Below are 21,096 nucleotides of genomic sequence, written 5' to 3' on the forward strand. Positions count from 1 at the left end.
TACAATTAATTTTCTACAAAACTTGGATCACTCCATACATTCAGTTTGGCAAATGGCTATAATTGATTTAAGTACCCCATAAATTACATGACATTTAGGTTGTTTCAACTTTTGCTCTTACAAAGGGGCAAGAGTGCAAGGAATGGACTAAGCATTAATCAGAAAGAAAAAAGAAAACCCCGAAACATTATAAAAACTGGACACCAATGCTTAAATACACACAAAGAATGCTCAATGGTTAATCAACCCTTCAGACTCTCATCTGAAAATTTAATGGCTGACTTTTCTAGATCTGTTTTCATAATTTAAAAAATATTTTTTAAAGGTAAAGAGAAGAAGAGAATCTGGCAAATATTTTTAGAGCATAATAATTTCAATTATTTCTGATGATGTAAATGATTAAAAAAGCCATGTTTTCTCAATAGAATTAATGTATGCCTTTTTTCCTACCCATGTGTTCTTTTAAAAAGTATTTATTTTTATAGTATCATTTTATTTTTTTTATTGTACATATTTAAGGTATACAAATTGATGATTTGATATACCTATACATTATGAAATAATCATTGCAAAAAGCTAATTAATATATCCATCATCTCACATAGCTACCTTTTGTGTGGGGGGGGCAGTGAGAAAACTTAGGATCTACCCTCTTAACAAATTTCAAGTATATACAGTACAGTATTGTTAGCTACAGTCATCATGCTATACATTAAATCTCCAGACCTTATTCATCTTGCAGAACTGAAACTTTGTACTCCTTGACTAACATCTCCCCTTTTTCTCCTCCCCCTGGTAAAATGCTTTACTATGCCAGGTAAAGTTTTATTGGTTGGCAGGGTTTTTTTTTTTTTCTTTCAGCACTTTGAATATATCATCTCACTCTCTCCTGGGTTGCAAGATTTCTGCTGAGAAACCTATTGATAGTCTTATGAGGGTTCCCTTGTATGTGGTAAGTCACCTTTCTTTTGCTGCTTTCAAAATTCTCTGTCTTTAAGTTTGACAATTTGATTATAATGTGTCTAGATGATGATATCTTTGTGTTCAGCATATTTGGGGTTCTTTAGTTATCACAGACCTGGATGTTCATTTCCTCCCCCATATTTGGATAGTTTTCTGTCATTATTACTTTTAATAAGTTTTCTGACTCCTTCTTTTTCTCTGGTCCTTCTAGGACTTCCATAGTGCATACGTTGTTTTGTTTCATGGTGTCATATAAGTCACAAAGGATTTCTTCACTTTTTCATTATTTTTTCTTTTTGCTTCTCTGACTGGATAATTTCAAATGATCTGTCTTTGAGTTTGCTTCTTTCTTCTCCTTGATCAAGTCTGCTGTTGAAGCTCTTCATTAAATTATTAAGGCCAGTCATTGTATTCTTCAGAAATTCTCCAGAATTTCTGTTTGGTTCTTTTTATGATTATTATATTTTTGTTGAACTTCTCATCTTGTTCATGTGTTATTTTCCTGATTTTGTTTAGTAGTCTATCTGTGTTCTCCTGTAGCTTGGTGAGCTTCTTTAAGGTACTTATTTTGAATTATTTGTCAGGAGATTCATAGGTCTCCATTTCTTGGGGGTCATCCACTGAAGCTTTATTTTGTTCTTTTGGTAGTATCATGTTTTCTTGATTCCTTATACTCCTTGAAGTCTTGCATTGCTGTCTTCTTAACTAAAGAAGCAGTGTCCTCCAGCAGTCTTTACTCATTGGCTTTGGAAGAGAAAGACACAACCCAGCTAGAGATTTTGGAGGTCTCTCAGGCCTTTTCTATGAATGCCCTGCTCCATTTCTCTTGTTCTCTCTTGGGAGGTAAATCTTAGGATTGTGTGCCTTTTCTTGATCTTGTAAAGTCAGGTTGAGTGCTAAGGGCCTTCCATTTATTTTCCTCAGGGAAGTGCCTCGAAGTCTTCAAGGTTGTGCACCTTCTCCCCATCCTGCAAGTCAAGCCAGCTGCTGATATCCATGTGCTATCTGTGGGAATCTGCATGTGCCCCTTTGTGGTGGCTTGCACTCACTCTCTGTGGAGGCTCATGTGCACTGTCTTAGGAATGCACCAATGCCATCTGAGGAGTCTCACATGCACCATCTCAGGAGCGCATGCAGAGTGCTAGGGGTGCAAGTCATCCAACTGGTGGGTGCTAAAGGTGAGAAATCCCATGGGATTTGCAGGCAAGCCTCTTGGTGAAGTCTTGAGCCAGTTATTAGGATCTGCAGCTGGTTTCTGAGATCTGTATGGTTGCTCCTAGATCCCCCTAGGCTATTTAGTCATGTGATCCCCTCAGTGATCTGGGTGGGGGAGGCAGATATGAGCCTCTTGGGTAATGACCTGTGAGGCTGGGGGTACCGGACACTCATTCCACTTTTACTATTCCCTATGGAAGAAACTGTGGGCTTTGGCACTGAGCTATGCTGCCTTGAGGGAGGGGTGATGTGGGTAAAGTGAAACCATTCTTCTTATGTTCTTCAATGCATCTATTCCCAGATTTTTTATTTGAACAGAGTGCTAGAGTCTCTCCATGGGACTCTTGGGTTCCTACAGCGGTATTCCTGTTCATCCTGTTTCATACCCATCTGTGAGGGTATGAAAGCTAGAATCTATTTCCTATTCCACCATATTGCTGCATCACTCTAGCAAAATGTTGGCAGCGGTTAACTCTATTGTTTCCTTTGCACCTTGTTGTAATTGCCAGATTCTCTCCAATGAGAGCATTTTACTCTGAAGAAGTGATAATACCATACACAATCAGTGATTGGGTCTAATCTTTTTTAATCAAGTCCATTTTGCCTAAATCACTAGGTTTGGTGACTTGCTTTCAAGTAAATTTATTTACTATGTAGTGTTCTAAATGTTTTCCAAATATTTAATGACCTCATGAAGCAAATGAGTATTAGTTTGCTCATTTTACAGATAAACTGAGGACGTGAGAAGCTAATTAGGATGCCCAAGGTAATACCCAAGATGTATGGATCCAGTGGCCAAGCTCTTAATCACTGCATCATACTGCCCCCAAATCCCTCTGGGCCAAAGTATATGTGGTCAACAGCCTGCCCCATGCTGACAGGAGGAAACAATTGTACTAAGCGTCATGATTCTAGGCCTGGCATTTGGAAGCCATTGGACTGCAGAAGTCTGAAGAGGCCCCCTCCCAGTGGAACAGCTTTGGGTAAGTCCCTTAACTTCCCTAAGTCTTAGTTTCTTTATTTGCAAAATGGACATAATGATACTATGTACATCTGTTGTTATGAGCTCAGGTATGTGAAAATGCTTCATAAACTGTGAAGTGTATATGTAGACAGGAAATCAAAGAAGAGAAATCAAAGGGGTGCTGTGTGAATAAAGATGCATTAAAAGGACTGTGAAGGCCATTGTGAGGGAGCTGTGTGAAGGAGACTTTAGTTCCTGTGGAGGGGCCGTGACACTGGAGTGGAAACAGGTTTGGTGTTAAATCTTGGAGGGCTTTAATGTCAGATGATGAGTTGAGATGTTAGTGACAACAGAATAAGGAGGGCAGGCTATTGAGGGCCATCCACTGCAGGAATCCAGGATGATGGCAGGGTTGTCTTCAGCCTCTCTCCTGGGCCCTCAGGCTCCTGAGTGAGTCTGAGACAGAGCTCCCCAAGACAGGCCCTCTGGGCAGGTGAGGACACCAGTGGTGGGTGGGGACTTTATGGCAAGTTTCAGTCACTGCCCATGAGAGGGAAAGATGGGGACAGTAGGCCAGCATTATGGCTTTTTCCAGAAGCTCATGGAAGAGTGTGAACCTCTCCTACTTGATGGTTCCTCCCAATTCACACTAGCCAGCTCATTTGATCCTCCAACAGTCTGGGAAGGAGATGAATTATAATCTTCCCTCCCCTTAACCAGCTCTTCCTAATGTCCCCAGTGACTCTAACTGCCTCCTCCCCTAATCCTCCTTGACACTCTTGCCAGTGTTTTACACTGCTGACCTCTCCCTTGCTTCTAAAAAGTTCTCCTTTTTCTGCCAGGACTGCACTGTCTCTTGGCCAGTCTTTTAACTGATTCTTCTTGGGTCTCTTTGCTTATTTCCTTTCTTCTTTTCCACACCCTCCAGATTCTATTCTTGTTCTTCTTTTCTCTTTCTATGAATTCTCCCTCAGTGGCCTTGTCAACTACCAATATGAACCCCCACCGTGTACTTATGTGTCCCAAATTGTGATCTCCAGACTCTGTATTTCCAAATTTAGTTTTATCATCACTAAAATCAAACTTATCTCCACCTACAACCACTGCCTCTTCTCTCACTTAATGTCATCATGACCAGATAGGGTTCTGTTGTCAAAGCTATGGAAATGAACTTGGCTGGCTTCACCAGAGAAGGGATTTTTTAGAAGGAAAGGCTGAAGAGCCAGGCTCAGAAATAACGAAGGCCAGAGCAGCTCTGGAGAGCTAAGCAGTGGGTGCAAGTGAATGGCTTCCTTGTAGCATGAAGACTGGAGAATGTAGTAGAAGAATGCTACCTACCATGGAGTGTTTGTTGAATCTTGAACGAACTGTACAGGTAAGGAAGCTAAGACCCAAAGAGGAGGATGCAACTTCTATCCCTTCATTCTTTCTGCCATTATGCTCAAGATTAGACTTCTGGGAAGAGAACATCTGAATGGGCTAACTAGGGTCGCATGGTCTTGGCTAGGGGAGAGCAGAATCCTTTCACTACAGTCCCACTAAACTGTAACTCAGTCCTGATAAAATCTATCTTGTTTTTTAAAAGCCTCCAGAGGCCAAATATACAAGCATTCCGAGTCAGCTCACTTTTTTGTCTGCCAGGGCCCAGGAAGAAGGTCTTCTTCTTCTTTAACTTAAATCCCTCCTAATCGTTTGAATTTGAGCCCGTTGGGCCTTATTTTTTCCCAAAGAGCAAAGGGAGATAGCTGGTTACAAACATTTGCCCCCAGTCTTTAGCAACTGCCTAGATGATGACAAAGTACAATCCAATTTTCTGACAACTCCCTCCAAATCCATTTGCGTCAGGGGAGGTTATTTGTACTAAATGTGGGCTTTAATCTCTTTGGGCATCAGTTTCCTTATCTGTAACAGCTCATTTAACAGTCACCAAATGCTGCATGCTAGGCACAGGGCTAAGCACCAGGGAAAACAGCTGAGGAAAACTCAGGTCCTACCTTAAGGGAGCTCCTAGTCCTAGTGGAAGAGACAGGCTCACAAACAGAATGCAGTAATGAAACATGTTCAGGGCTAGAATCTAAGTCTATACTGAGTGTGAAGGGAGTACAAAAGAGAGATTAACTAACTTATCCTGGATTCTTAATCTCTCTTTTGTACTCCCTTCACACTCAGTATAGACTTAGATTCTAGCCCTGAACATGTTTCATTACTGCATTTGTTTGTGAGCCTGTCTCTTCCACTAGACTAGGAGCTCCCTTAAGGTAGGACCTGAGTTTTCCTCAGCTGTTTTCCCCTGGTGCTTAGCCCTGTGCCTAGCATGCAGCATTTGGTGACTGTTAAATGAGCTGTACAGATAAGGAAACTGATGCCCAAAGAGATTAAAGCCCACATTTAGTACAAATAACCTCCCTGACGCAAATGGATTTGGAGGGAGTTGTCAGAAATTGGATTGTACTTTGTCATCATCTAGGCAGTTGCTAAAGACTGGGGGCAAATGTTTGTAACCAGCTATCTCCCTTTGCTCTTTGGGAAAAAATAAGGCCCAACGGGCTCAAATTCAAACGATTAGGAGGGATTTAAGTTAAAGAAGAAGAAGACCTTCTTCCTGGGCCTGGCAGACAAAAAAGTGAGCTGACTCGGAATGCTTGTATATTTGGCCTCTGGAGGCTTTTAAAAACAAGATAGACTTTATCAGAACTGCGTCAGAAGTCCTGTTAGAGGTGGGCAAAAGGCTGAGCTGACGTCTGAAGAGGGTGCTTCTTGAGTAAGCCCATGAGGAACAGAGGAACCAGTCAGAAGACTTCAGTTCCCATGGAGCTCAAGGATGCTTGGGGGAGGGGGAGATGGATGAGGGAGCCCTCCCTAATTAAGCCTCTACCCACGAGCGAATGTGAGGCTAATAAGGCGGCCCCATTCCAGGGCACCTCCACACCAAGCCAGCCGGTCTGCCTGTTTATTGCCCGTATGGAGATCATTAATGCCTCCTGACACTGGGGTCACTCCCGGGGTCAATCCCGGAGCCCGTTCTGCAAAACAAGGGGAAATGAACTTCCCAGCACATGTGGCTCAGGCTTGGCAGGGAGGGGGACTCCGGTCACCCCACACCTCAGCTCTGGGAGAGATCAGCACCCCAGGCAGTCAGACCCCCCAAAACAATCCCCTCTGCCCATGCTGGACTCTGGGGGGGGGGTGGTCCTGGGAAAGGGCGAAGTGGAGGCCCTTGTCTGGGCTGGGACAACCCCCACTGAGGCTGTCCCAACCAACAGACGGACACTAATCCCCTGGCGACGGACTGGGCTGGTGTCTGGGAACTGCAGCTGCAACTCGACAGGGGCCAGGCTGCTGGCTGCAGGTGGCGGGAAGGCGCAGGCCCGGTGGCCACGTGGGCGCCAGCCTGGACCTTGGCCCCACCCTCAGCCGATTCCCCCTCAGTGATTGGGCCCCTTGGCGCTCCAGGATCCAAGATGGTGGAGGGGGCGGGGTTCCAGGCTGATCGGCGCTGTGATTGGTGAAACGGAGGCCCTTTGCGCTGAAGGACAGCCTCAGTAGCCACCCAGGGAGCTCCTGGTGGTGGCGGCGGGTGCCACCTTACCTCACACTTGAGCAACTGAGGCGGCCTCACGTATGTATCTCCCACAGGCTGGAAAGGACCAAAGTGGGAATGAGGAACCTCCAGACAGCCCTTTGCGCAGACTTTACCAGTCTGGGGCGTCTTCCTCGGTAATGACCAGAACCGAGACTTAGTCCTTAACCGGCCCAGCAAGAAGACGGGAAAACCTCCAGCTAGCTTGGAGGAAATCAATAGGATTATGAGGTTAATGCCAGAGCAGGCTGAGTGACAGTTACCAAATAAATGATCCCAGGAGGACATGGCTGAGGTTAAATGAGGCCCAATAAATAAAGGAACATGTTCAAAGGAGAAACGTCAGAAAATGTAAGGACGTGTGGGGGTGGGGCCTAGGAACTCCTTCCTGTCCTCCCGTTCTAGGGTCTGTTGAATCTCCTGAAGGAGCCACAGCCCTGAGCCTGCCTCCTAGGAACGGACAGACGGGTCTGCACCCTGTTTGGTGCCACTGTTGGCATAGCTCCAGGGCACAGCTCTCTTTGGACAGCTGCACACCCCCCACCCCACCAGCTTTGGGGACCGAATGAGGGAATGGAAACTCTTACTGTGGAGGTCTGACCTGTTAACAGAGCCCCAGCATGCCTGTGGATCCTTAGAGAAAGAACCAACTGCAGCAAGTGGGCTTGAAGCTAGATGTTAGAAGGCACTTCCCAAACATTAGGAGGAGGGAGCTTATGGATCTTGGAGGCAAGAAATAATCTCTCCTAGGCCTTCCGCTCAGCATCTCTCTTCATGAAATCTGCTAGAGAAAGGTTTTGATCACTGAGCAGTAAGATCCCTTCTCCAATTTCTTCCAGATTTTCCCACTGACGCCTACATCAAGCCTCCTTCAATTTCCTTTTCTACTGTGCCTGCCCCTTAGAGTTGGGGATTGAAAAATCCATGACTGAAGCACAGAAAGCAGCTGTAGGTGAGTGGGCCCGAGGCTGTTGAGGGATGTTTGAGGAAGAGGGCAGCAGTAAGAGGAGGGCATTGGTGGGATGGGATGGTGGGCACCCGGGAAACTCCAGGACACAGCTTCTTGGGACTGTGAGTGGAAAAGAGGCTTGAGCTGGTACAAGCTGAGAGAAGGGCCCTGTGATATGGAGAAGGAATGAAAGGCACCAAGACATGCCTGTTGTTGGAGTTTCATTTGGCAAACATTCAGCATTGTTACCATGAGTCATTTGGCTTTGTGTTTGGTGCCGACATAATAACAAATCAGACTCCAGGAAGGAGACAGAATAGTGTTCTGAGTCTTCTATACGAACCTTACAGTGTCTCCCTTCACATCCAGAGCTGGATTACTTCTGGGGTGGTGGACTTGTGCCCAAGTATATGGGATGTACAGCGGGAGCAGAAGGCTTTTTCTGCAGTGGCCTGTTATAGAGAATTTTATTCCAGATGAAAGCACATTTTTCCTTATCTTCATTTCTGTTTGATTTAGTGAAGAATTTGCCTTTTTTGGCCAATGCCATGTTCTCAGCTGAAAAGGGGCCTCAACACCATCTTTGCACATGAAAAGCTTACAGTAGCATCTGTGTGTACAATGCTTTTCCATCCTTCAACCATATGTCCTGGTGAATGAACAGCCCACCCCCATGAGTTCTGCTGACTTTCTTCCAGTGGTTAGCTTGGTGGGGGTCAGCAGGAGACAGAGCATGTGTTCTTGGGTGTTCTTGGGACCATGAGGGAAGCTGGAGGTGTCGTTCTTTTGGAAATCTGGAGAGAAAGATGATTAAATCTTTGGTCTCTGGCTGGGTATCTTATTTTTTATAACATAAGCAAGAGTAATAGCTAATAGGTGATCTTGGGCTCTAGGGTCCTACAGGTCCAATGACCTCTTTTCTTTCTGTGAGATCTTGGGCAAGTTCTATTTATAATAATGATACTATTACTTGAGTGTTACTATGTGTCAGGCATTATGTTCTCTCTGTTATCACTGTTTAACAAATAAAATCTTTAAAAGCATAGGCACTGAAGATGCAGACTAATTGACTTCAAAGCCTGATTTCATTTCCTGGTTGTGTGACCTGGGGCAAATTATCTGACCCCCATTTCTTCATCTGTAAAACTGGGTTTATGATAGTACCCACCTGATAAGGTGGTAAGGCTGAAATGAGATAATGCACATAAAGTTCTTAGAATCCTGCTGGGCACATTGTAGGTGCTCAATAAATGCTGGCTATTATTGTGAGCCCTCAAAGCACTTTTATCTATGTGACATCACTTCTTCCTTTCTACCACCCTATGAGATGGCTGTTATTAAATTCATTTATAGATGAGGAAACAGAGCCTTAAAACTGATCATGCTCTAGGTCCCTCTATAAACAGTCTGCTGACAAACTGAATTCAGGTTTTTCAACGTAAAATTCCAAGGGCTTTCTGATATCCCACTTACTGATAGCCCATTCTTGAGTTCTAATTTGTTTAAGCCCTCTTTCCAAAATATCCCTGAAGAGTCAAATTTAAAGCCAATTTTGGATTATTCATGCTTAGGAAGAATGGAAGGGAGGAAGAAAAAAGGGAGGATATTGGATAATTAAATAATTTCTCTGACTTAGGAATTTTTTTTTCATCTGACACAACCCTAGCAGATAAACCTTCCTCAGACAGGTAGTAAAAAATAAGCGTATATTTTAGAGAAGTCTTACTGGAGGAACTGGAAGGAGGTGGCAGTTCAGGAGCATGTAGTGTAATAATAGAGTGGAGCGAGGAGCTGACCTTCTTCAGAGAACCCACCTACAAATGAGGGCTCTTGATCAGAAGGTCTGGATTGCTCAGGCTATGCAAATCCCAGATTTGAAAATTCATTCTTTACCTCTGTAGTGTCTCCAGTGAGGGTTATAGGAGGGATCCACCTGTGCTATTGGTGAATCACCATCTCTGCCGTTAGTCCCACAGGGGCTCAGACCAGCCTGCCTCACCCAGGTCAGGGATCAGGGCAGCCCAGTCCTCAATTCCTTCTAACTGGAAGTTCCCTAGTCCTCCCAGGTGGGAGAAGGCCTGGGAGGCCAGGGTGAGAGGTCAGGTGAGCAGACCTGCATCTGTGGTGTGAGGGAAGCACCTGCAGCAGCAGCAGCTGCCACCTCTACCCAATCCCCTGTACTCAACCCTCCAACCTCCTGGAATGAGCTCAAGTTCCTGCCCTCACCCCAGCTGTCCTGAGCTCGCTAATCCCAATGGGATGTGAGCTGAGGAATCTGGAACTGTGATTTGGGGCTACTGGGTGACAAAAAGAAAGCTACAGGGGACAGGTAAATTCCCTGCTGCCTCATCCATCCTTTCCCTTGTGGAGGCTTAATCAGGATCCCAAGCCTAAGACTATAGCATTCACAGAATAACATAGCTGGGAAGGAAGTGGGGAGGGGTTTTGCTTCCTGGATTTGGATGGGAAGGCATGTATATATACACCAGGACAAATAGACACTCCAATATGTATCTTTCCTTATGCAGTAGTCACTTAGCACTGAGCTGGGACCTTTACACATGTCTCAGGAATATATTTGTCTGTAAGTAACAGAGATCCAGACTAACAATGATGAAAAGAAACAGGGTTTATTTCATTCGCATTACAAGAAGCAGGCTGGTGCTGGTTTACCTGGTCAGTGATGCATAAGGAACCCAGGCTCTTTCTAGTCTTTTGCTCTTATATCCTTAGTATACTGGCTTTCATCCTTCTTGCCTAAAGATCTCTAGAGGAACCCCATGGATCTTATCCACAGGGGAAAGGAAGACTGTGTCTTTCCCTTTATCAAGAAAGCAAAATATTTGCCACAACCTTCCTCCCCTCTAGTCTTCTGCTTAGGTCTCATCATTGGCCAACACTGGATGACATGACCATCCCTAGCTACAAGGGAGACTAGGAGAGCAGGGAACAGGATTTCTGTGATTGGCATAGAGCAGTGGTTCCCAGCCTTGCCTGGAACTCCTGGGCTCAAGCGATCCTCCAGCCACAGCATCCCAAGTAGCTGGGACTGTACTCAGGCCACCGTGCCCAGTTTTGGCTCTACTCTCAGAGATTCTGACTCAGTTGATCTGGGTTGGGTCTTGGCATTGGTATTTATCAAGTGCTCCAAAAACCTAGTTTTTTTTTTAATGTAATTGCTTTTTACTACACTATGGTGCCAGCTCAAGTAGTCATCCTCAACCAGATCCACCTTAGGCTCTGGGCACACCACCTGACTGTGCTGACTGGCTTCCTCAGCTTATCCTGTGGCCCCTGCTCCCCGTGGGATGGATTATTTAGGTGATTAATTAGTTAGTTTGCAGGTCATTCGTTAATGAATTTGCAGTTAGTAGCTAGTTAGGCAATCAGTTGGCTAACTAATAGCATGGTTAATTGGACTTTCCTCCTGTTTATGTGTCCGGCACATAGTAAGCACTTGATACGTATTTCTTTGGATGAATAAATCCATAAAATAGAGGCAAAATGGAGTTAATGTAGCATCAAATGAAACAGGCTGTGACATCACGTTGTAAATGGCAAAACACTGTACAGATAAAATCATAGAAATTTACATGAGAAACTACTTTAAAATTTAGGGCCAGGACAAAGTTTGCTTTTCCACTGTTCACCAGAGTTACTGTGTCTACATTTTTGAAATGGAGAACCACTATTTTGCCCTGCTGCAGATTTTAACAACTTTGTCAGCACTTAGCGATAGCATATATGCTTTCTCCTTTTTCCTTGATCCTAATTTGTATTTTTATTAGCTAATTTTGGTTATAAACCACCACAGCCATTCTGGAAAGCGAGGTGAGGGGAGTAAGATAAATTTTAAAAATACTTGGGAACTAACCCTGATGAACCACCCACCGCATGCCAGGCATTTACATGCATTAACTTAGGTAATCCTTACAATAAGCTAATAGATTGGTGTGATTATCCCATATTATGTGAGTGTTAAGGGACTTGCCCAAGGTCACACAGTTGCGAAATGGTGAGTCAAGAGTCAGAGCCAGGTTTCAAAACCAGAGCCTGACACCAAACCTGAGCACTTTTCCCTAAGTCAACCCAAATCAGAGTGATAGATACTTGGTTACAGTCAATTATTTAGTTGGCTGGTTGAGGAGGGTTTTTGTACTTTGAACTCCTCAAAGCAGTTGTGGAGGGGAAAAAAATTGATCTTTTTCTTTTCTCTACAGGCTCTTAGCAAATACTATACTTCATCAGTTATAGGCTACTCTTATTTTATATACCACTAAGAAGAAAAAACAGTGCTAATTAAACTATGACACTGCTAATTAAACCATTGACTATAAGATGCATCCTGATTTCAGAAATGTCAAAAGGTGAGAAATGTGTGTCTTAGAATCAGTGACATGAGGTATTCCAGTGTAGTAATGGGGAATGCATGTGTATAACTTCTCTCTTACTCGCTTGCTGGCCGGTTTGCCCCTTCCTTTTCATTGTCAAAGCCTTACCTGTCCCTTCCGTATCTCACTTTTCCACATCATCATGGGCCAGTTGATGCTGATTTAGACTGTCTCCCATGAGTCTCCAGAAAGGCTTGCACTTATAGGAAGTCTCCAGTCTAGTTTTTTAAAAGAGCTACACTATGTAGTCTCATTATGAACTTCCTTTAATGACTGTCAACAGATCTTTCCAGAGTCTGACCTAACTCTAGTCTTCCCATAGTACCTGGTGATTCACTGCCCTTCCTGCTCACCATTCCACCGGGTAGTTGGTTGGTTGGTCTGTATCCTATTTATTTGCAAGGGATTTCCCTACAGGCTGCTGGAGAGGGCATGGGAGGGAGCTTGGGAGCAGAAGCTGAGGCATGTCATCCAGGTCTCCCTAACACAGGAAACATGACTCCCCAGGCATCTCCTGAAACAGTGAAACTTCCCTTTCTCCACTCCAGGAGAAGGCAGGATTGGGGGAGGATTAAGCTTCTCTACCCCTCTTAGATCTTACTTCCCCTCCCTGGTTTGGGACTCTATGAGAGGAGTCATGAAGGGAAGATGGGGCTGTGGGATCTGGTGCTGCTGGGGGTGATAGGGATTCTTGAGCTGGGTTGCAGGCTCCTGAGAGCAGCAGCAACTCGCTTTTCCAAGTTGGTGTTTTGCTTTCTCCTTTGAGTTGGGGGCTGGGAGCGGGCGGTGGTGAGGGAGGCACTGATGCTGGCTTTCCATTCCCTAGCATTAGAAAAGGGACAGACCATCCAGGAAAGGAGTTTTCCTGTCCTGTTGTCTTCAATCTGATTTTGAGGTCAGAATCTGGAAAGGAACAAAGGCTGATTGGAGAGGTTGGGGACACCATTGGAGGGAGGGATGCAGCCCTTGCTAAGAACTGAGGGGCTAATCTGGGAGTCCTTATTGACAGAGGATTCTGGGACCTTTGAGGATGGGTGGGCAAACCTATCTTTGCCCCAGGATTCTGGGTGTGTGACAGGCTGGGGCACAGACTGAGGTCCACATGCTGTGGAGCTGCAGGGTCCTGTGGGGAGGTGCAGACAGACATAGAGACATAGAGGTAAGTGGAGACAGAGGGAGTCAGAGACTAGGAAGGCAGGTCTAGGCGGCAGAGAGCCTCCCTTTCCGAGGCGCGGAGGCTGAGGCCCGGCTGGCTAGGAGCGGGATGCTCCCCAGTCTCCCCTTCCTAGACTAGGGCAGACACTGGGCTTCCTCTTCAGCACTTCAGGATCTCCAGGAACTGCCGGCGGCAGAGTCCTGGCCCTAGGCCGCAGTTTCTGCAAGAGGCTCTGCCAAGCCTGGCACCTTCGAGCTCTTCCTGGGCTCCATCAAGGCCTGAGCTGAGACCAGGCCCAGCACCTCCCCGCCGCCGCCGCCGCCACTCCATGCCCAGCCACTGGGCTTCCTCCCTGCCCGTGCAGGGCCTGCCTTTACCCGTGACCTCCGCAGCCGTCCGAGGGGCGCCTGGCCGTGGCCAGCTCACGCTGCGCCTTGGACCAGGACGAGGAAGGGCGGGTGAGCAGAGGGTCCGTGCCCAGACAAGGCCCTGTCCGGGTCTCCCGGACCGTCCCGGAGCCTGTAGGTGTGAGGACGTGTGGTGGGCATGGTCGCTAAACGGAGTGTGGGCCGGTGAGACGCATGTGTGCCTGCGACCCCGGAAAATGGGCTCACAAATAAATATGTGCACGGCTGGGAGTGGGTCTCAGAGGGGTGTGTGTGTGCAGGTGGGGAGCCAGCGGCCTGGGGGTCAGTGGAGGCCACTGCCTGGAAGTGGGCCCCGGTGGGAGCCAGGCCCGGCCATGGAGCGCCGCAGGCTGCGGGCACCGCGGGGCCGAGCAAACCGTCCTCGTTGGCAAGTCTGGACTGAGAGCTGTGCGGCGCGGCCCAGCCGCTCGTCCTCTCTTCCCGCCTCTCTAATCTAAACCATGCGGGGCTCCTAGCCCCTACCCGGCCGGCGGGTCCCGAGGGCCGCGGGGAGGACACTGGGCTACGCGGTGGAGGAGCAGGCGACTCACTCGGGGCTCAGCGTCCTGGGGGCCGCGGAGCCTGGGGACCTTGGAGCCTCCCTCCCTGGGGGGCAGCGGGCGCGGACTGATTGACAGCAGCGACGTCAGCGCGGGTGGTGGGGGGGGGGAGCCCTGGAAGGAGGGAGGGAGGGAGGAGGAGGGAGCTGAGGCCCCAAAGTGCAGCCTTGGAGATCAAGGGACCGCTCCAGAGCCGGGATGTGTCCGGCCCCGAGGGCACGGCAGGCAGCGGGACCCTGACCCAGCGGCTTGGAGTCGGAGCCCCGGCGGTCCCACGCCCGTGCTCCTCAGACCCGAGCCTGCGGTGGAACTTGGGCAGTTGGCGCCTCCGCATGCGGCAGCGCAGTTAGGGTGAGTGTCGGTTCCAGCGGGATGGCGATGTGCGGGACAGAGGCCAAGGGGGCCCATGATTAGGCTGCAGGGTCGAGGAAGATGAGCTGGAAAGAGATGAATAACGCAACCGGGGTAAGAACCTCGGGGGCAGGCAAGCTTGCAAGGAAGGTGGCTCTGCTGCGTGTAAGTGCCGCAGGTCCGGCGGCTGTCTCGGCCGACACCCAGGGGTTGGGGCTCGAGCTCTCCTCTCAGAGTAACGCGATGAATTGGGTCCAGGAAACCAAGAACATAGAAACGACAGCACCAGCACCAAAGGAACAAGGTTAAGTCGTGACAGGCAAAGCGGTGGCCTTGAAATTGGTGCTTGTAGGACGTGAAAGGCCCAGGAAGAGGGCCTGGGTACTGGTGGCGAAAATCGATGTAGAAATGTGAGTGATCATAATACCGGACTTCAGAGTCTTTGATGCAACAGACTTGTTAAAATGAAAGGAAGGAACGTTATATGTAAATAATTATCGAAGATAAAAATTATCAGAACATAAGCAATTATCAAAGAAACAGGGCTGAGCGGCATAACTGATATAACACTTGGACTTAAAATGTCACTTTCAGAATCAAGTGAAAATAGGAATCATAATTTTAAAAGGATTGAAGACAAAATGACTGCAAATATAGGAACAATGTAAGAACTATTGTATTAAAACCAACAGCAATAGTTTAACATATAATAGTGTAACAGATTACTAAGCTGTAGGAAACTGTAGGAAAAAAGTAAACAATGAAAATTATTATTAAGGAAAATACTATTAGTAGTAGTGACAGAATACTATCATAGAATGTATTATTGATACTATACTGAACTATTAAAACAAATATTAACTAAAATTTTAAGAGCAATAGTAATATAAATAAGGACACAGTAACAAGAATTGCTGGAGTAATAAGACAATTTATGACCAAGGTATTAATAGTCACAACATTATAAATAATGGTTGAGTAATAAGAAGTATTGTACCAATGTGATGAAAAATAATCAGAGTATTAAGAGCTACAGCAATATTAGAAAGTATGACAAACTAACAAGAAGTAATGAAGTGATGAAAAATAACTAGCAAATTAAGATCTGTAACATTACAAATAATGACAAAGTAACAAGATATTGTTGCGATGTGATGAAGAATAATACCTGAAGTGTTATAAACAATTCTAACAAAACAAATTATGGTAAGATAACAAGAAGTATAATGTGAAAAATTAACATGAATTTGGAGAACAGTTATATTAAGTTATGGTAAACAACAAGGTATTAACACAGTGTGACGAAGTATAAACAGAATGAAGGGCTAGCAAAAAACGTTTTAGAGATACGGAGCAAAAATTAAAAATAACGATAGATTAACAGGACCTATTGGAACATTATATATAATTACCTAGATATTGGTAATAGGAGGCCCTGGACTGATGGAGGAGTGACAGGAAAGCAACAACATATTTAATAATGATTAAGTAACGAATCAAGCCAGTACTTTAACCATATAGTATTAAAGGTAAAAAGTAGTAATAATTCATGTGATCGGATAAATATTCTTAATGTTACCGAACTGACCAGAATACTATTCTGATAGTAGAAATAATTAAAATATTAAAACTAGTACGAAATATTAACAATTCCCCCAATGCAAGAGAAATATCACCAGTAACCTAAAAGTGAAAAGAAAAGTGCTGTCCTCCTTGGAAAACGAGGCAGCTGAAAGCTATGAACCCAATCGCAACGCAGCGGGCGAGGAGCGGCGTGCGGCGCCCGCGGAGGAGTCGACGTGAATGAAGGACGGAGGAGCGCGGGCTGCGGGCCTCGGCAGAGTGCGGGACCCGGCCCTGCAGGCGTCCGAGTGAGCCGGGGACCTCGGGAACCGCCGCTTCGGGCCAGCCGGGCGGGAAAAAAGGAAATTGGCGAGGAGCTCCCGAGAGGGTAAGCTGTCGCGAGGTCAGGATGTGGCTGCGTGGCCGAGAGAAAAGGAAGAGGTAAACCCCGAAGAAGGGAAGGAGAGCACCGCGCAGGCCCGGTCGCCAGTCTGAGCTGCGGGACCGGCGTCAGTGGACACGAGCCACGGACGAGCTCCGCACGGGACAGGACTACGAGCGAGGAGCGCGAGCCGGAGGGTTCCGTTGCACCGCTGTGGATGTGACGAGTGCCCAGCAGAGGACCCAGTGGTCAGGCGGGCAACGCGCGAGACGGCCCCTCCTTCTGGCCCCACACCTGGGACCGGCCGCTCGCCGGTACTCAGCCCGGTTGGGCCCCAGAGACAGTCGGCCCCAGAGGCTTGGCCCCAGCGAGCAACTACCCTAGTTAGGCAGCGTTCCTTGTTTGGGGGCTCCTGGGTTTCCGAGGTTCGGCCGAACTGCACGTGGCCTGAAGAGGGTGCTGGCGCTGGCCATGCCCTGCGAGCCTTGCTCCCTGCAGGCTGTGGCCCAAGACCACTAGGCTCAGCCTTATCTTTATGGGTTTTTCCCAACCCAGACTGGCCCCGGCCCCTTTTTATCTCCTCGGTTGCACTTGGCTTGTTTACTTTGTGAGACCCTGGGAGCCAAAGTCTAAACCGGCGTGAGGAGGCCACTGAATGGGGTGGGCGAGGGGCCTGAGCCTTGGGATGCTCAGGGAGATCCAGGGAGAACAGCAAGAAGGTAGTAGGAGAAAGGTGGAACATTCGGCCACCAGAGAGGCAATCAGACAGACAGAAAGCTCCACCAGAACTTGCCCAGATCCAGAAAAATGGGGAAGAGCGGGGAGGTGGAAAGGGGAAGCAGAGAGAGTGCTGGGCTGTACCCCTGAGGGACGCTGGACAGGCTGAGGGATGCTCCTTGCAGGCTGGGCTCTCATCCTGCTATCCCAGGACCAGCTGTGTGCCGGCGGGGAGCAGACACGGGTAGACCAGTGAATAGGCCCAGACACTTGGGGGAATATAGCTGTGCCCTGAAGCAGGGCTAGGCTCTTCCTTTGAACTGGACCCACCCTACGGGCCTGGTCTTCAGCTGGGAAGGGTCTGGGTCCTTTGGCCCAAAATAGAGCCCTTTGGAGCTAACGTGTGAGTGGAGGAGCCAGCGGGTGTGAATGTGAGGGCAGGGCTAGGGAGGCTCCTGGCCAAGTTCAGGGGCTGGATGGGAGTGGCGCTAGCGGGCTGCTCGGTGCTGTGTCTGGGTGTGAGGATATTTGTGCCAGCGTGGGAAGAGGGTATCTGTGGAGTGGGACTGTGTCAGAGTGAAAGCCCTTGGTTCAGAAAGTCTCTACCTGAGTGCCGTCTGAGCGGATGGGTGAGGGCAAATGGGTGAGTAGCAGCCTCACGGGCGCCTAGCGCTAGGTCCTCACTGCAAACAGGTGTGGAGTTTCAGGAGCCTGGGCCCTGCCCTCCTGGCCTGGCTCTGCTCTCTTGCCTGCCCAGGAAGTGTCTTGGGTGCCCTGGGCCAAGAGTGGACCCGTTATTCTGGGACAGCCAAGAAGACCCAGGCCTCAGGCTCCATTGGAACCCAGCAGGAGGGAGGGACTCGGGGTGCAGCTGCGGGCAACGCTGAGAGGCGGTCCTTCCCCCAGACCTACTCATCCCCGCAGCCCCACACGGGGGCAGGCAGACACTGAACGCACGCAGACCCTCCCAGGTCCGGTGCCCCGAGGGTGGGGGCGAGGGTCCTGCCCTCCTCGCACGCTCCCTCCCCCAGCTCGGGAGGGGGCGGGGTCCACGTGCACTGGGGAGGCCGCCACCCCGCACGAAGCCCGGGCTGGGCTGGAGAGGGCCTTGGGGCCTTTGGCGAGACTGGACCTGGGCGAGTGACTCCGCGTGTGTTGTGCCCGCAGGAGATGCTGCAGGATAAGGGCCTGTCGGAGAGCGAGGAGGCCTTCCGGGCCCCGGGCCCAGCGCTCAGCGAGGCCAGCGCAGCCAACGCCCCCGAGCCCGCGCTGGCCGCTCCGGGCCTCAGCGGAGCCGCGCTCGGCAGCCCCTCGGGCCCGGGCGCCGACGTCGCCGCTGCAGCTGAGCAGGTAGGGCTGCGCCAGCCGTCGGCTAAAGGTTGGGCGTCGGTCTGTCTGCAGGGCCGCCGGTGTCCGTCATTCTGTCCAGTTGTGGGCAGGACTAGCTTTCAGGGGGACCTGGCAGCGTCTGGGACTGTCTGCCTGTTGTCCGCTGGGCAGGGCTCACTCTGCCGTTCAGGCCCTTCTTCACTTTGAGCCCTCAGGGCTACTCTGGAACCAGCTCGCCTGAGAGAGAGACTCCTGGGGCAGCGCAGTGAGCCCAGGCCAAGTGTACAGCTCCCACGACTCCGAGAAGGGGGTGCAGGGTGGGATGGAGAAAGCCTGGGACCAGGCGGGAAGAGCCAACCCGGCTGGGGTGCGCAGGGGAGCCGCTGCGGGGGCTCCAACGCCATGGGGACGTCGCCGACAGGCTTCACCGTGATAACCAGAGGATCACAATGAACGGAATCTGGCCTGTGTCGATCTGTGTGCTCTGTCTGCGGTGCGCATCTGGCCGAGAGTGCGTGCGCGCCTCTCCCTGTGTCTGTGTGTCTGTCTGCAAGCCTATGGCTGGCTACAGACGTGTTTATGTGTGTACAGGAGTGTTGTCTACCCTGGGCCAGTTAATATATGTGTCTTCTGCGGGCCCATCTTTAGGTGCAGCCCCGAAGGAGTTTTAGCCGCTGATTAATTTTTTTAAAAATTCACCAATAGTTTGCAATAATTTTGTGAAACAAAATCTTGAGTCATGGGCTCCCAGGCTGGCTGTGTGTGCGCAGTTCTTCAGGTCTGCGTTCTTTCCTTGGGCTCCACATGGGAGCCGTGGGCCAGGCACACATGAGTCCTCCTCCCTTCTATCCCCAGACCATCGAGAATATCAAGGTGGGGCTGCATGAGAAGGAGCTCTGGAAGAAGTTCCATGAGGCGGGCACCGAGATGATCATCACCAAGGCGGGCAGGTCAGCACTGGAGATTTACTTCTGGGGATGGCGGGTGGGAGCAGTGAGCATCTCCAGGGGTCTCCCTTAGAAGTCCCCTAGGTCCCAGCCTGGGGGCCTGTAGGAGTCCCTTCTGCCACTTGGGCCTCAGGGCCACATCTCACTGCTGCCTAGGACTGGGACGGGAAGCCTGCCTCTGCCTAGGGCTACCCCAGCAAGGGCGCCGACAGGGAAGGATTGGGGGGAGGGGCAGTGCTATGCAAATGAAACGCAAAGAAGGATCACATTGCTCAAAGTCCCAACTCCAGCACTTTTGACCCCCTGGGGGCTGCTTGTCTTCCTCCCATTGGGGACCAGTGGGGTTTCTCTCCGGATTGCTTCATTTGAGCGAAAGAAGCCCCTCAGCAGATGGGGAAAGGGAAGGGGACCATACTATTCAATTTCCATAACTTTTAAGGAGTAGCTGAAACCGCAAGTCTCTCACCCCAGGGGTACTGCTTCTCTGTTTCCAGCCTGGTCTTTGGCACAGGAAGGCACCACCGTTGGGCTGTGTGTATGTCTTGTTCGGGGAGCAGCTCTGGGGTGGCTGCCAGAGAGAGATGATTTATAAAGTGGAAACATCTTTAAAATGCGCTGGTGTCTGTGGGAGAGAACAGGGAGGAGAGGATGAGAGGAGGAAGACGCAGCCGGGGGATGACTGAGAGATTTGCTGGGGCAGCATGTCTGGGGTGGGGCAGGAATGGCAAAAAGTAGTTATCAGGTGAAGAGGGATTGCTGTAGACAGAGACACTGGAAAGTTCAGGTTTAGGAACCACCTCCCCACCTACTCTGCCTCCTCCATATACACACCCTTGATTTTGGTCCCCAGGGACAAGTTAGGTCTGAAAATGTCCCTTTGCATGGCTGTGGCCCCTAATTGGAATTTCAGAGGAAGAAGGTGGTGAAGCATCAAGGGCCAGGGATTTGGAGTCAGACTGGGGAGGGGGGGGTGGGGAGGGTCCAGTTCTAAGTCAGCTACTTCTGTCTGTGTAACCGTCAGACCAGGTACTTAAGGGTCTCTGCCCCCTCCTCGCTCCATGTATAAAAGAACAGATCTGCTTCGTGCAGTTGTATGTAAAGCACCTAGCATAGCTCTTGGCACATGTAAGCACATAAGAAATGCTAGCTGGTAATATTAATAATAATTTCAGAAACGTCTAGCATCCACTCAGCGTTTTCCTCTACTCTTTAGAGAACTCAGCTCTACTTACCAAACAGCTTAGGGAATGACAGGCTATTCAAAGGAAACAAAAAGCTGGGGGTTTGCTATGTGCAGTGTAGGGGTACTGTGGTCCTTCCCATGTCTGCTCACTGGCAGGCCTTGTAAACCTTCTGTTATTTTTTTGAGGGTGAGGTCTGGGCATTTAGCCACCCTCATGTCTTAGTTGGGCAGGTCTCTCATCAGTACCTAGGGCCTTTATCCGGGGGAAGAAGCAGTTTGATTTTAGAGCCTGAGTTCTGTGCATTTGAGGGATGGAGACGGGGAAGGAGGATGCATTGGGGAGTTGGCAGAGGATGGGGCAGGGGAGTGGTCACTGAAGACAATGGGGGCCAGGTGTCATAAGCTCTTCCTCTTCCTAGCTGAGGGCACTTGGGCAAGT

The 21,096-nt window shown here is 49.0% G+C and overlaps 1 protein-coding gene across 2 annotated transcripts in view; it reads left to right on the forward strand.

Moving 5' to 3' along the window:
• Positions 1-14,359: 14,359 nt before the first annotated feature.
• Positions 14,360-21,096, forward strand: part of TBX4 (T-box transcription factor 4) — a 30,557-nt gene continuing 23,820 nt past the window's right edge. For both annotated transcript variants that reach the window (XM_045525597.1, XM_045525598.1), the window contains exons 1-3: positions 14,360-14,536; positions 18,366-18,548; positions 19,383-19,477. In XM_045525597.1, coding sequence (XP_045381553.1) covers positions 18,369-18,548; positions 19,383-19,477 — 275 coding nt within the window. In that variant the 5' untranslated portion in view covers positions 14,360-14,536; positions 18,366-18,368. The remainder of the gene's footprint in view (positions 14,537-18,365; positions 18,549-19,382; positions 19,478-21,096) is intronic.

This window comes from Lemur catta, chromosome 15 (genome assembly GCF_020740605.2).
Source record: "Lemur catta isolate mLemCat1 chromosome 15, mLemCat1.pri, whole genome shotgun sequence".
Taxonomy (NCBI): domain Eukaryota; kingdom Metazoa; phylum Chordata; class Mammalia; order Primates; family Lemuridae; genus Lemur; species Lemur catta.